Source organism: Sinocyclocheilus grahami, unplaced genomic scaffold, assembly GCF_001515645.1.
Source record: "Sinocyclocheilus grahami isolate Dianchi unplaced genomic scaffold, SAMN03320097.WGS_v1.1 scaffold530.1, whole genome shotgun sequence".
NCBI lineage: Eukaryota > Metazoa > Chordata > Actinopteri > Cypriniformes > Cyprinidae > Sinocyclocheilus > Sinocyclocheilus grahami.
In genome coordinates, this window is record NW_015505709.1 from 709,564 (window position 1) to 726,260 (window position 16,697).

The 16,697-nt window shown below is 38.6% G+C and overlaps 1 protein-coding gene across 1 annotated transcript; it reads left to right on the forward strand.

Moving 5' to 3' along the window:
• Positions 1–474: 474 nt before the first annotated feature.
• Positions 475–15,289, forward strand: LOC107555295 (serine palmitoyltransferase 2-like). Its single transcript, XM_016238047.1, has 10 exons — positions 475–692; positions 5,336–5,527; positions 7,117–7,271; positions 9,357–9,505; positions 9,916–10,040; positions 12,312–12,405; positions 12,759–12,864; positions 13,199–13,418; positions 13,697–13,823; positions 15,149–15,289. The coding sequence occupies exons 1-10, from the start codon at positions 552–554 to the stop codon at positions 15,220–15,222; spliced, it is 1,383 nt and encodes a 460-aa protein (XP_016093533.1). The 5' UTR covers positions 475–551; the 3' UTR covers positions 15,223–15,289.
• Positions 15,290–16,697: the final 1,408 nt, after the last annotated feature.

Genomic DNA, 16,697 nt, shown 5'->3' on the forward strand with positions numbered 1-16,697 from the left:
TTTTAAACTTTAACCAGACATGGCCCAAATTGTGTTAAGCTTAAATAAAAGCACATACAATGTTTAGTTTCACCGCCTGAGAATCCTTTTCCCAAGGTTAAGGCACTTCTTTCACTGACAGCACAGAAAAATACATTTTCTAGACATTTTTAGCTTTCCAAATTCTGTACCTTATTTGTAAAAAAAAAGTGCAGTTGTGCTGTGTCTAGCGTGAAACTCACATTACATTAAGGTAGATGTTTAACGTATAGGTCAGAGTTTCCATTACTCACCCAATAATAAAAATCGTAATGTGTCACGTACAGACAGAAGGTGGGGGTGGGCCACGCCCTAAAGGCTTACGTGCGTTAATGACGTCACGCGGCGATAAATATGTATGGATAAGCCACGCCCACACGGCGTTGCTCATTGGCTGTGAGCTCGTGTGGAAGGTGCGGTCCTGTAATCTAGGAGTGGGCGTAGTTTGTCATTCGACGGTTTGGGAGGGTACGGGAAATCCAGTGAGATTACTCAAGTGAAGCCGGAGACACAGCACACATCGCCGGCCTGCCATGACGCAAAACTCCGCTAGCAAGCTTCTGAATGGAGACACCGTGCACCGGACGAAACAAGACAAGAAAGCGGGCGGAAATGGGTTCGTGAAGAACCACTGCTTGTTCCAGCAGAAGCGATACCGCCGCCCGGCGGAGAAGGTGAGGCCGCCTCCTGCGCTACATACACCCAGAAACACGCTCCAGGGTACACACAGGGGCCGCTTAGACTGCTACTATGAGTTAAATTAGAATAGAAATAATTCTGTTTCGTATTGGTGTTTTATTGCGTTTCCGAGTGTGATTTCGGAAAGGACCGTTCATCTGGTTTAAGTGGGTGTGTAGGGAGGGGGTGCTCGGGTGTGTACTTCTGTGAAGTTTTCATGTGTTCAAACATTTAACCGTTATATTCCACAGATTTAAATGTACGAAATGCTATTTAATGGCTTTCAGTTCATAAAAAAAAAAATTCCTTTTAGACCTTATTTATTAAAAATGTCCTTGTCTTTTGACACGGTTAACCCTTTTAGTTGACATGTTTATTTGTTTGTTTCTTTTACTCGGCGGCAATTAAATTACGATGGCAAAAATAATAAGAATGATATGATGATATTAAAATTTTAGTTCATCAAATCACGATTGACTGAATGATGCTAACTGAAGATGCAACATTACACACCACTGCTGGAGAACATTTGTCTAATTTTGACACAAGCATTATAGTTATTGAAATGTAGCCCCTTGTGGCGACAAGCCCATCATGGTCTCCTCATTACAGTGCCTGAAGCCCCTTCAGTTGTGACTAAATGTACTATATAGCAAATTCACTATAACCTAAAGTGCCCTGTTGCTTTTGCTTAACAGCTATGATACTAAATCCTATAATAGGGATGTAAGGATCCACCGCGAGCCGGTTGAAAATCGATACAGATATGTTTATACGTTATTTCCTTTTCATCTCGCCTCTGTATAATTCATACTAAAGCAGCGTTCATAAGCGCTGCGCTGCTTTGTTTACAGCGGTAACCAAGGAAACGCTGTATATGGCTGCTGTTCCATGAGCGCCACCTGCTGTCAGAGAGTGAACCTGCGGCTCATTCAGAGCTTCTGCTCTTTGTTTCGTGCAGATGTTTTATGTAGTATAGTTTCACAAAACTAAAGTCAGAGCATTCTGTTTTTGTTTTAAAATTTCATGCAATCTAAAATTATGCAATCTAATTTATATTAAAAAAACTGCTCATGCTGCATGTGTTCAGCATCTTTGTTTGGATTGGGATTCAAATGCAGTGGTTGCCTCTAATTTTGAATGTAAAGAGCACAGGTAGCCTTTGTTTATATGAAGAGATTATTTTTTTTTGTCTTAAGCAAATTTATTAAGTGTCATCCTTCTGCTAGAAGAAACTGTACCTGACCTGCAAACTGAAGCCGTGCTTGATCTTTATCGGTGTTGTGCACTTCTGGTGAACTGCTGTTTCATGTGACACTGGTGGCAAGAATTATTAAATTTCTATGATATAAAAAAAAATAATATCATAAAGACCTTATTTAAAGCAAAAATAACTATATAGTGATATATATATATATATATCACTATATAGATATTTTTACTATATAGTTATTCAAAACCGATGAATATATATATATATATATATATTAGAGTATTAGAGTAGTGGATTTTACCGATAGCTAGGTTGGACCACACTGGGCTTCTATTTTAGAACACTGCATGATTATCTAATCAAAAAAACAATGCAAGTCACACTCTGGACAAAAGCGCAGCGACGTGTTCTCGGAGAAGTCACACACCAGAAGCGTCACTTTCAATTCAAGCAGCGGTCTAAACTGTTTATTTAATCACCAAACGGACATAAGTTTGCTTCAAGAATGAACAATGTGGCATAAATGAGTTTGAAGTTCGGTGTTTAAAAAAACAGGGGAAAGAGAAAGTGCCCAACCCAGAAAACTATCGGCATTGATTTTTGCCGATAACCAATAGTCCGCCAATCAACTATCGGTGCCGATTAATCGGCAAAACCGATATATATATATATATACTAGGGCTGCACGATAAATCACATGCGATATTTAACGCGCATCTTATCAGTAAAGCCGGTTCTGCGATTTTTTTGGGCAGCTCGTCAGTGAACAACAGCTCTGTGTAGTTAATGCTGCTCAATGTGAAAGCCCGCAGGTGATGGAGATTTACCCCTGATTAAAGAACCGACTTTCTGACAAGATGCGCATTAAATATCGCATGCGATTTATCGTGCAGCCCTAATATATATATATATATATTGTTACCGTGAAATAAAATGACAAGATTTTGGTCATATCGCCCACCCCTACTTCAGATCTTCCAATATTTTCACATTCAAATGTAAATAATTACTGATCTGTTAAACATTAAGTAATGTTTGTTCATGACTTAATAATAAAAGTTGAGGTTATTATATAGTGCCCACTTCTAATCATTCATGAAAAGCATTAGCAGCCTATGACATTGAGAGGAATGGTTATGGGATCAAATAAATTGCTTGTGCTTAGCATTTTAGTCGTCTCTGTTTGTATTGACACAAGCATGGAAAATAACTGCAGTGTTCTGTCATGTAACTGGAGATCAGCGCTTTGTTTTTTGCAACCTGAGGATGTTTGCCCAGAGCACTTCTGCGCTCCATGGGAGCAACAACTTTTCCAAGTACATGGGCGTGTTGTCAAGCTAGTTTTTCTTGTTCCTTATCATCAAAAGGGACCTATGGGTCAGTTGTGCAGTAATTTTATATCGTTTTTTTTTTAAAGGTTACATTAAATGTAAAATGCTAAATGTGCAAGCACATATGCAAACCATGTAAACCAGGTCTTGTCAGTATGTTGATTATTAATAATATACAGTATTAAATATTTTAATTTCAGTAAAAATTTTTTAAAAAGTTAAGATTTTTTTTCTGCTAATCAGGTCAAACAATCTGTTTCAGTTAATCGATTCAAAAATTGATTTTGAACAGTTTGTTTGCTCAAAAATGGGATTTGTTATTTACTAAAATGTTTTGGTAAAATTTATTTCTATCTAAATATTGCTGTTAATTACCATGTATTGTTATTAGTGTTTGTTTATTTTATTTATTATTATTATTATTATTTTTGGCTGTTCACGTTTTTAAAATTTGGCCAATATCAGATTTAAGTGTACATATTCCCAAATATGTACTTTTTCTATTCCCAAATCAGAATAGAACAGATCTGTCACAGAAAAGTCACTGTTAAGGAAAGAAAGAAAGAAATACATACAGATTTTGGGCCACTTTTGGGAGCAACAACTTTTCCAAGTACATGGGCGTGTTGTCAAGCTAGTTTTTCTTGTTCCTTATCATCAAAAGGGACCTATGGGTCAGTTGTGCAGTAATTTTATATCGTTTTTTTTAAAGGTTACATTAAATGTAAAATGCTAAATGTGCAAGCACATATGCAAACCATGTAAACCAGGTCTTGTCAGTATGTTGATTATTAATAATATACAGTATTAAATATTTTAATTTCAGTAAAAAATTTTTAAAAAGTTAAGATTTTTTTTCTGCTAATCAGGTGAAACAATCTGTTTCAGTTAATCGATTCAAAAATTGATTTTGAACAGTTTGTTTGCTCAAAAATGGGATTTGTTATTTACTAAAATGTTTTGGTAAAATTTATTTCTATCTAAATATTGCTGTTAATTACCATGTATTGTTATTAGTGTTTGTTTATTTTATTTATTATTATTATTATTATTTTTGGCTGTTCACGTTTTTAAAATTTGGCCAATATCAGATTTAAGTGTACATATTCCCAAATATGTACTTTTTCTATTCCCAAATCAGAATAGAACAGATCTGTCACAGAAAAGTCACTGTTAAGGAAAGAAAGAAAGAAATACATACAGATTTTGGGCCACTTTTGCCTGTTTTCTGAATGTAGCCTTTGTCTGGGGGGAAATGTCTCTTAAACCATTTCAGAAAAAGTAGTCCTATATTAATATAGGGATATATAATGAATAGCATCAAAATATTTAATCCAGACCTACTGTAAATAGTTTCAGTAGTTTGAGTTAACATTTCCAGTCCTTCTTAAAAGAAGGTTTGTCTGCCTTGTTTCAGGAAGGAACTATGACTGACTGACTTCGAAACTGAACAAATATAAGATTTTCCTGTATTTAGCAATGGAGGTTTTCCCGCAAAGTCTTTCACACTTAGTGCTGCCACAAACTGTGTTAACCCTGACTTAACTGAGCTTTACGCAAGAAGGGATCAAGCCATTCCTTACCGGAAGGGCAGATTATAGAGTGGATGCAGCTGAGAGAAGCATGAGTTTGATCACATGCTGCTGTTAAGCAGTGTGAGTGTAAAGGCAAACTCTGGTTCATTTGCTTGACTGGAGTAGTAAATGGAGTTCTGCTCTTATGATCATCTCTGGTGTCATGTTTAAAGCTGTGAGCAGTTTCAGTCCCAACTACAGTATCACATTTTCCATAGAGAATGCGAGTATGGGTGGCTACCGGTGTATTGTTATGCAATTACTAAAATGTTCAAAGTGTTGTTATATAGTTGCTTATTATTGACCCAACTTAAAAGAGCCCATCCCTAAATTTCAGCATTATTCTGGTCTCTATGTATATTCTTTCAGTGCTCCACCTGTACTGAAATGATTTGTCTTTAATCAAGTGTGGACAAAAATCTACTGTACTGTTATCTGTTTTTTATAAGACTAGATATTCATTTTTCAATGTAGATTCTCTTCATATGAATTCCTCCACCCCCACCCCCACCCCCCCACAGAACCATCATGCTTCATGCACTTCGCTTTATAAAAAGCCATTTGTGGAGTCGTTTGAGGAGACGCCGCTGCTGGTTGCCGTCCTCACCTACATGGGCTACGGCATCCTTACCATTTTTGGCTATCTGCGAGACTTCCTGAGGGACTGGAAGTTTGAGAAATGTCATCTGGCCAGAGAGAGAGAAGAACAGAAGGTACGGTTATAACACATTTGTGGTGCTTGTCTGACTTTTATTTATTTAATGCTGCCCTGAGTAATGTATTTCACATAACAGATGTTAACTGTATTTACACTAGAGACCTTGTTTACAAGTTTAAATAAGATTCGTAAAACTGTGCATTGCCACCTAGATGGTCAATGGTTATTTACTGCTGTTTTGTGATACTTGTTCACGAGTCCCTTGTTTGTCCTGAACAGCTAAACTGACTGCTGATCTTTAGTTTTAATGCAGCTTCACAGTAATAAACAGATATGAGACCAATTCATATTCTGCTGCAAACCAGCTCTAAAAAGACAACAGTGTTATTATTCAGCTCCTGTCAGTTCAGTGTTGGTTCAGTTCAGTTCATTAACTGTGTAACGTCTAGGGCTGCACGATTAATCGAATGCGATTGTCATGCGCATTTTGATAGTAATGGCGGTTCTGTAATTATCAGTAAATCATCATCACGTGCTTTCAGATGGAGCAGCATTTACTACACATAGCCGTAGTTCACTGACAAGTTACGCAAAAAAATCGCAGATGCGATTCTGAAATCGTCCGAGATAGTGACAGCTGTTTGCATAGCTTCTCGGTGAACTACGGCTCTGTGTAGTAAATGCTGCTCCATCTGAAAGCATGTGAAAATACCACATTTAATAACATATTTTTACTCCAAATTCACTTCATAATGTCAGTCGAGTGTTTGAAATAAATCCTTCTGTGAGATGATGTGGCTTCTCACACAGAATAAGGCACACAACATATTTCATAGTATTTAAGTGGTGATAAAGGCATTGCATTATAAATATACTTTATTTTAATGAAAATTATAATAATAACTCAGATAAACCGTATATTGCTGTAGTCATGTGTTTATTAGTCACGTTGAATCAATGAAAGCAGTTGAATCTTCTGTTTATTCAGCTGCATTTTCTGGGTTTCTTCTGCGAGGCGTATTTGGAGTTTCAGCGCGAGAGCGCCCTCTGGCCTTTGGATGATTATAATAATAACTCAGATAAACCGTATATTGCTGTAGTCATGTGTTTATTAGTCACGTTGAATCAATGAAAGCAGTTGAATCTTCTGTTTATTCAGCTGCATTTTCTGGGTTTCTTCTGCGATGTGTATATGGAGTTTCAGCGTGAGAGCGCCCTTTGGCCTTTGGATGGAGATTTACTGCTGATCACAGAACCGTGCTTCACTGAAAGATACGCATGACAATCGCAGCTTCTGTCGAATCGCGATCTCGATTCCATTTCGATTTATCGTGCAGCCCTAGTAAAGTCCATCAATAATGAAATTAATTAAATTCAGCTATTAGCAGGTCTACAGAAGATAACCATGTTGTTATTTACCTCGAGTCAGTTTAGTGTTGATTCAGTTCAGTTTCGTAACAGTGATGTGAAGTCAGTTTAGCTATAAATAGCTATATATAGCTATCAGGCTCAGTCAGGGGTCAGTTCTCCTCTGGCAAAATGAGCAAACACGTTGTGATGCAGCCTGGAATCATAAATCACACAAAGTCATATTTGTGGATTGATATTATTCAAATTTAAGTTTAATGTATGCTCTGTTCCCAGGATTTTGTTCCTCTGTACCAGGACTTTGAGAACTTCTACACCAGGAATCTGTACATGAGGATCAGAGACAACTGGAACAGGCCCATACGCAGCGTCCCTGGAGCCAAGATGGACCTTGTGGAGCGGGTCACACCTGACTACAACTGGACCTTTGAGTGAGTGTTAGGCCCAATCCCAATTCTACCCCTTAGCCCTTCCCCTTTCCCCTACCCCTCCGTTTTGCGCGTTCACGTGAAGGGGTAGGGGTGTCTCAATTCTCTTTTGGTTGGAGGGGTAGGGGTAAGGGGAAGGGCCAGACAGCCCTTCAAACGAAGGGGTATGAATTATCTCAGCGTAAACCGGCTTCAGGGGCAACATGGCTGTCCGAGCGCACAAAAAGACACATAAATGTAAGCATTTTTGGCATTAAGTATTGCCAATTCGAGAGAGAGAGAGATGAAAGATGCGTGTATACGCGTTTCTCTTTTTAGAGTGAGTTTACTTAAAAAAAAACAAAACAGCGATTTTATCCTCTTGTTGCTGGAAAATATAATGTAGCGATTCAGTATTGAAACTGTTATTAATAAAAGTCGCGGGGCAGCGTTGACAAGTTTCTTTTCACCTGGATATGTGAGCTGCGCGATCTCCGATATATATATGTGTGTGTGTGTGTGTGTGTGTGTGTGTGTGTAAGCAGTGCATTAATATAGAACGGTAATTAAAGGCTCTAATGCACACCAGTATAGGTGTGTGTATTGTAGGAGCTAGACGACGTATGATGACGTGTGACGGCATAGTAGTGGTGTCCCAATTCTTAGGGGAATATTTTCACCCCTACCCCTTGACACTCTGTTTCAAGGGAACCGGGGAGGGGGTATAAAATAGAATTGGGATTGGGCCTTACACTGCGCCAACACACCAGGATGTTGGATCCAGCTTTCCAGATCCCCTCAGAAGATATCTGTTTTGACTGATATCCAAACTAATCAGCGGGGTTTTGTCTGATACCCAAACCCTGTTAACAGAAAGCCTGATATCCAAACTAGTCAGCAACTACTTATTCCATCAGTCCAAGAGACAGGACAGATGTAATTACAGGACGGTATTTTCAAATACAAGTACCATGTAAAAACATGTATATACACAATAAGTGCATTGTATCAAATATTAATTTAAATGTAAGTACATAGTATTTAAAGGTGGGGTAAGCGATTTTTCAAAAACGCTTTAGAAAACTGATTCGGGCCGAATAGCAAAACAAACTTGTAGCCAATCAGCAGTGAGGGGCGTGTCTACTCATGATGTGGAGGAGAGAGAGTTCAGTGCACAGGACGGACATTAGCGAGCCGAGCGACAGAAAGATAGAGATGACGGATAAAATACAAAAGAGGAAAACGTCTGCGGAACAAAAGAAGGCTTAAGGCAAGAAGTAGGACCTGTGTAAATATCGGATTAGCTTTCCAGTGCTGGAGAGAACTCAAGGAGCGGAAGGCCTGCCATCGGACGCCAAGGTTGCTTTGTTTCTTCTCGATAGGTGAGTAACACCGTGTCTGCGCCGCAACAGCTAAAGTCTGTCTAGTACACTGGACGTGACAAAGCGGCCTTTGAAAATCATTTGAAATTTGTGTCAATACGTCATGAATAGAACGCAGCAGCAGTTTTCTGTTGGGGATTTGTCGTGTCGTGCCACGCCACATCCAGTGTAGACCATAGATATGTATATATATCTATGGTGTAGACAGCATCACTGATTATAATGAGTTCCATAGTATTTTGTCGTGCCGCACCACTCGCGTCCGGTGTAGACACGGTGTAACATTGGTTTTGCTTTGTTTCACAGAACTAATCGTTGCCTGGGTTGCGCATGTTTAAATGGGGCGGAACTATCAAAATAGGGGCGAGACCCTTTTGGGGTAGGGGCGTGTTTGTTTTGGTGATTTCAAATGTCAACATTGGCTACCAGAAATCGCAACCCCCACCTTTAAGGACAAATCTGAAAATTAAATAAAATTATTCAAATGAGTATATAAATTACCTGTCAGAAGTTTGGATTTTTTAATTGTAATGATATGTTAATTATCATTTTAATTATAATACAGCTGCTGAAAACAGAAAGTGATTTTAGATTGTAATAATTTTTAACTATATTGCTGTTTTTACTCTTATTTTTTCTCAAAAATAAATGCAGACATTTCTTTCAAAAACCTTTTATTTATTATTTCTTGTTTTGTTTTTGTTTTTTTCATTGTTCTTTCTTCCAGACACACAGGAAAGGTTCTGAAAGATGTTATTAATATGGGCTCGTATAACTACCTCGGCTTTGCTGAGAATACCGGCACGTGCGCTGATGCTGCTTCTGAGTGCGCTGTGAAATATGGCGTGGGGGTGTGCAGCTCCAGGCAAGAGACAGGTAATAACTACTCACTCTCTCAGGGTTTACAGCCACTACTTCTCTGGTATAATATGACACTTTTTGGGTAGGTTTTAATGGATTTTAAAGGACCATATATTTATATAAGTCCTCTTATAAAATTAATCAAGATTTGACCTTGTCATGCTAATTTTCCACCCTCTCACTGACACGTAGAATATTTATTCATATATTCAGTTCTTATTGAGTCATTCATCCCACCAGGTGATGATTTGCTTTTATGGTAGAAAAGAAATGTGCGGCACTATGCAAAACTTATTTCTTATCTAATTTGTATCATTGTGTCCCTGGTGTGTGATGTTTACATAATGGCAACATAAAAAGAAGGAAACAGTTCTGTTATTATACAAATCTGTTTTTGCATCATTAAGATATTTGCTCTCTTGCAGGAAATCTTGATAAGCATGAAGAGCTGGAGAAGCTGGTGGCCAGGTTTTTAGGGGTGGAGTCATCCATGGTCTTTGGAATGGGCTTTGCTACAAATTCCATGAATATTCCTGCGCTCATGGGAAAAGTAAGTTGTTTTAAACACAAACATCAAGTCGAATGGAATGCTAAGAATTTCCTTTTTAAATAAAAGCCAAGTAAAGTGGCAAAGATAATTGTGGATCGGGAGTTCTGTTTTTGTTCTTTTATTGAAATACTCCCAATGATCATATCTGTTCCTTCACAGATTTCTTTGGCTCACACAGGAAATTTGTCATAACTCAGTCACGTAATATGTTATTGAAAGCCATTATGCTTTAGAATATATGCACACATTCCTGGTTTCATTCACAACAGATTTGATTACTTTTGAGGAATTCCAACTTGTCCCCCATATACAAAATTAAATATTGTTTCCCTACCTGGAAATCCTGATAAAATCAGGGTAAAAGATGCTTTAATGGTCTTCAAAGTAGAGGTCATATGCCGATTAATCTGCAACGATAGTTGATTGCCGGAAATATCGGCTATTTGCAAAAATCCATGCCACTAGTTTTTCTGGGTTGCGTCCATTGCTGGAGCGGCTGAGAAGCTCCGCTGTCATTATACAGTACGAGAGCAGCCTCTAGAGGCAGAATCACTGACACCACATGCTGTTTGTTTTGACACGACACTGCTCACTGCACAGAGCGGAGACTTCAAATGTGGATTTAAAACAGACAACAAAACGGTGTGTATACAGTATACTATAGTGCATGTTTTCATATCATTACTACGTAATTACTTTGCTGACTAGATGTTGAATTAGTGGAGAAAGATCAGCAGTTTGCTTTCAAGGCTGAGAAGACACGAACATTAGTATTACCTCAAGCAGCTAAAACAATGTGACCAAAACACACGCAAGTCCGTTAATCCCCTGAAGCGCCAGGGAAGATGAGCCACTGTGACGAAGACGCCGCCCCTCGCGCCCCGGACCAGAGAGGGGAGTGTGTTCGGCCGCCGGACTCCGCCCCATACCTGGACCCCTCCTTTCTGAATGCTGCCTTTCCTTCACAATTCCCCAGCACAACGAGGACACCAGATCCCCTGTTTATTTTGGACACTATTTCCCCTTATGACACTCTATTCCCGTTTTGGACATTTTATGTTTTATTTACTGTTAAATAAAAGCCTCTCCGAGGCCTGACGCCACACCCACTGTATCTGTCGTTTGCTCCTCCCGCCACACACTGACCCAAATGTTTAATGTCACGGTTGTCACCATCTATTTGCATTAGTTTATATCCAGCTGGTCACATTAATGCATTTGTTAGCCAGCGAAGTTGCAGATTTAAAGGGGCCATGATTTTTTAAAAATTTCGTACTGTTCTCTGAGGTTCACTTATGTTATCAAGATTTTTACATCAAAAAACAATATTGAGGCAGGAATGGGCTATTTTCTGTCCTGTTTTGACCCCCTCTCATCGGAACGCTCTGTTTGAATAGGCGTGGCGGATTGTAGACTCAGCAGTGGGCGTTTACTTCCATGATTGTCTAGCAGTTGTATATGTTTGCCCTCATAGATGGACGCTGCTGTGAATTAGGTCAAAACCGCATAAATACTCAGTTCATATCAAACGATCTGTAATAACAGACAAAGCAATAGTGATCACGTAATAAAAACTCACTCGGTTACTCACACTAGTGTGGTCAAATCCAATATAGTCGGCACAGAATCGTCTTTTAATTTCAGTCTTTCAGAAAATCCGGCGTCGAATTGTGCCTTGTTTGTAAACGAATCCGAGGTGAAATGAAGTGAGCAAACGACCTTACTGATGCGGTCTGGAACTTCATTAAAAATAAAGCTAATCCACTCTTTCCTAATGTTGGGATCAGATGGAAGGTTATGCAAAGGCTGTGTTTGTCCAAAATTTGGCACTGCACAGTGTCTTGTTGTCTTCGGAGCATCTTTATCATTTGGTTTTTGTGTAGACCTGCATTCATCTCTCTCTCAGGTGTTGATGATCTTCTGCGGAGCAGTGTTAATTTTGACAGGCATTTTTGATTTAGTCTTAGTCTTTATCTTGAGACGAAAATGCTTAATGGTCTTACTCACATTTTAGTCATTGGAGTCTTCAATAGTTTTAGTCGATGAAAAGTCATTCACTATCGGGGGGGGGGGTACGATGACCTCTTATTTGTCAAAATATTTCTCAGTTCATGACCCCTTTATAGCTGTAACAGAAGAAAGCAAACTGATTTGTTTTTACATTTGAAATGTTGCTTTGTATCATTTCAACTCTTTAGCCAACAGGTTTATTATTATTTTATATGCATTCTTGCTTTTCATTAAATTAACCTACGTGTGTATTTCTCTTAGGGCTGTCTGATCTTAAGTGATGAGCTCAATCATGCATCTCTGGTTCTGGGTGCCCGTCTCTCTGGCGCTACCATCCGTGTATTTAAACACAACAGTAAGTTCTTGCTATTTTTTTGCCCACAGTGAAAAGAAAAATGCTTTGCAAAACAGTCACAACCAGTTAGATAATATTTGATGTTTAATATATAGGATTGTGGACAAATATGAGTTCACAGTGGGTGGCTCAGACATAGAAACTCCCTCATTACTGAACGCTTTTGTTTGCAGAATAAATTAATTATGTGTGATCAGTGTATCTGAATTGGCATTTTGCCACAAAAATCTAATATAATTGAACCTCAGAGGAATAAAATGCAATAATATGCCATACTTTTTATAACCTGATCGCTAAGAACAGCATTCGCAATAACATTAAGATGCCTGCTCCTTTCTAAACATTACTCTCAGATATGCAAAGTCTGGAGAAGTTGCTCCGGGATGCTATCGTTCATGGCCAACCTAGAATCCACCGGCCCTGGAAGAAGATCCTCATCCTCGTTGAGGGAATTTACAGGTATAGCAGAAATCTTTATCTACCTTCTTCACTCTGTATACTTGTCTTTTCAGGCTTGAGCAGAAACCTGATTTGTTTTGTGCAAAGCATATGCAAATGGAGGCTGGTTTGCATACCCTTTTTCTGGTTTGGATGAAGGCCATTTCATTCTTTATGTCATTAACCAACAATAATAATAATAATGATATCATATTTACCACATGTGCATTCATTGTAATGCCAGAGGAGGATAGGATTGGTGTTTTTTTTAATAAAAAGATTTAACATTTTCAAACAAAAATATCTAGTCCTTTATGGGAATGCATTAATAGTACACCTGCATTCTTCTTTTTAGCATGGAGGGCTCAATAGTGCGACTTCCTGAGATCATTGCCCTAAAGAAGAAATACAAAGCCTACCTGTATCTGGATGAGGCCCACAGCATAGGGGCACTAGGACCAAGAGGCAGTGGTGTAGTGGACTACTTTGGCCTGGATCCATGTGACGTTGACATCATGATGGGCACTTTCACAAAGAGCTTTGGTGCTGCTGGAGGATACATCGGAGGAAAGAAGGTTTGTAGCCAATTCTACTGTCAATGGCGTATCACATTAGATTACTACACACACACACACAAGAATCACACATGCTGGTTCGAGTCTGGACTGCTGCCTGTTTTTAATAATGATACAAAGTGACTCCGGCAAAAAATGTGCTTCTCAATATTACATATGCTTGTAATTCAGGATTACAGTATACATTTATCTTAAGTCGTGATTCTTATGTAATCATTTTTATTTATTATTTTGTTTTAATTAATTAATTATTATTATTAATTTTTTTTTTTTTGAAGGACCTGGTTGATTACCTTCGCTTACATTCTCACAGTGCAGTTTATGCTACTTCAATGTCCCCACCCATCACCCAGCAGATTATCACTTCAATGAAGTGCATTATGGGAGAGGATGGCACCACATTAGGTGAGTTTAGAATTTTATTCTGGATCAGTTCTAATAAAGATTACAAAATACTAAAATACTATTTGTACAGTTACCTAATATAGCAGCAATATACACTGCCTGGCCAAAACATTTAAAATTAAAATCTCCATTTGGATTTAAATAAGCAAATACTGAATTTTCTAGGATTGGATCATTATTGCAGTCATGAATATGTTTCTGGCATGTTGTATGTTTGGCAACAATTATTTTAACCCAAACTGATGCAGTGTTTAGCTTTTCATTTCTTGAACAACCATCCCGTGTCCATATTCCAGGATGACAATGCCAAGATTAATTGGAGCCGAATTCTGAAATACTGTTTCCGTGAGCATGACGAATCATTTTCACACATGAATTGGGAGCCCTGAGCTTAACCGTATTGAAGTTTTTTAGGATGTGCTGGAGTCGACTTCACAGAGTGGTTCAACTCTTCCATTGTCAATACAAGATCCTGGGCAAAAATGTATAAATGGATCGAAATAAATGTTGTGATGTTGCATAACTGTGTCAAAACAATGCTACAGTGAAACATGGTTGTTTGAGAAATAAAAAAGCTACGCACTGCATCAGTTAGGGTTAAACAAATTGTTGCCAAACATACAACATGCCAGAAACATATTAATCATGACAATAATGATTCTGTGCTAGACTCTTCAGTATTTGCTTGTTTAAATCCAGAGGGCGACTTTTTATTTTTGGCCAGGCAGTGTAGTAATACTATATTTGTACATTAAAAAATGTGTAATGTTAAAAAGAGCCACAAGATGTCAGCGTTAACTCTACTGTTGTGAAATGAAGAGTTGTGGTTATTTATATTATATCAAATGTTGCATAATGTAACCTGTACTTTGACTTCCATACTGTTCCCCTGTGTACTTTCTTGTGTGTTTACACACACTAAACTTTGACCTGGCAAGCAGTTGTATGCTTGTGAACAAAACACTTGTCATCATTTGAGAAGTGTTGAGCCTCTGTTGAGGCCTGAAATATATTAGTATGCAAATTCAGATAAAAATGCTTGGCCGATGCATTGCAAGCACTCATCACTGTTTCTGTAGTGGTAACAAACTTCTGTACTCCCATGTCTGCATTATTAAATGTGATGTCGTTATTCAGTAAACTAGATATAATCTGCTCCGCCATGACAGTAGTCAATCTGAAAGAAAATAAAAGATTATAGCAGTGGAATCTGAGATTGAGCATTTGCATCAGTGTACTCAAATTCCTTGAACTGCAAGAATATTCCCAGTGTTGAAAAGTATTAATTATCAGCAGTCACACAATCTCTTTTTTTTTTTGTTTGGGAAAAGTAAACTCGATGACTCAGCGATTGGTTACACATGCTGACTCCAGGCAGCAAACTCAGTTTCACCCATGACTGATTTAGCAGGGCGTTCGCTTGGAAAACCACATCTATATCCCAAACACACACACACACTGCATCTGGAAACTCTTCGAGCACTTGTGAGCCTTTAGCGTGAGAAAAGAAGGCCGTACGTTGAATGAAAGAACTCATGTCTGCTATATAGATCTGGGTTGTGCTGATAGACGATAGTATTGTGTATCGACAATAGCAGATGTCTTTGTCGATAGTCAAGATGATATTAGGCTCTTTCTCCTATTAATGTATTAAATTATTATTATTATTATAAATATTATTAGGCGGCCTATTATTATCAAATTGCCCCGCTATTTCACCTCAGCAGCGCACTTCATGCACAAATGAGGATTAGACTTCTCGTCCTCTTTGGAAATGTTTTAAAAACGGACTATAAAACTAAGCCCACATCAAAATTGAACTGCAAGGTGATAAACCTATATTTACAAATTATCTTTTCTTGAACAGCTGTATGAATGAGAGTGCCGAAAACTGCATCGTCATCAGCATTTTGTTTTCTTTACAGCACATCAGGGGTGCCCAAACTCGGTCCTGGAGGGCCGGTGTCCTGCGGAGTTTAGCTCCAACCCTAATCAAACACACCTGAACCACTTAATCAAGCTCTTACTAGGCATGCTAGAAACTTCCCGGCAGGTGTGTTGAGGCAAGTCGGCGCTAAACTCTGCAGGACACCGGCCCTCCAGGACCGAGTTTGGGCACCCTTGCAGCACATTAACAAAAAATATTGATGCATATTCTTCATCATCGTTATTATAAAAATATGCCGATAAGTTATCAGTCTAACAGGGCTCGTCGTGGGGCGCGTGGTCCAGAGCGCTGTATGGCTGATGTATCTATTTAATTTATGGTACTTTTACACGACAACGATGTAGTCAAAAACTGAAAAGTTTTTCCCTTGCGTTTTCAACATTTTCACGTATATATTATTACGTATATTTGCGTTTACACATATCCGCGAAAACGGCCAAAAATGCTGTATTACGTATGCCTGGCCAGTAGTTAGCGCTGTCACCTTGTTAGTAAACTGTATCTGTTGCCGTGTGTATATGATGCGTCTCCGCTGTTGGTTGTAATATTGGTGAAGTAAATCCACACTTTGCTGAAGAAGCATTAGCAAACTCTTAAACTGCAACAACAGTACCATGTACTCCGCCATTGTTGTGTATGTTTGTTCACACTTTAAAATCGACACGTACTGCGCATGTCTACATACCTAACACGTACTACACACGCGCATGACGTCACCGTTTTCAAAGATTCCAAACTTGGGTGTTTACACTGAAACGACAACGGTGGCGTTTTCAAAAACTTGCACTTTGAAACCCGTTTTCAAAAATATCCGTTTTCAGTCCCCAAAACGCCGTTGTCGTGTAAACGAACAGGCAAAACGCATAAAGTTTCAGTTTTTGGCTGAAAACGTTGTCGTGTAAACGGCCCCTTAACTTTACTCCAAA

Bases quoted from the DNA above. Each gene is read 5' to 3' on its own strand.
- LOC107555295 (XM_016238047.1), top strand. From the start codon at position 552: ATGACGCAAAACTCCGCTAGCAAGCTTCTGAATGGAGACACCGTGCAC. The intron at 693-5,335 runs GTGAGGCCGCCT...ACCCCCCCACAG, and splicing joins ACCGCCGCCCGGCGGAGAAG to AACCATCATGCTTCATGCAC. The intron at 5,528-7,116 runs GTACGGTTATAA...CTCTGTTCCCAG, and splicing joins GAGAGAGAGAAGAACAGAAG to GATTTTGTTCCTCTGTACCA.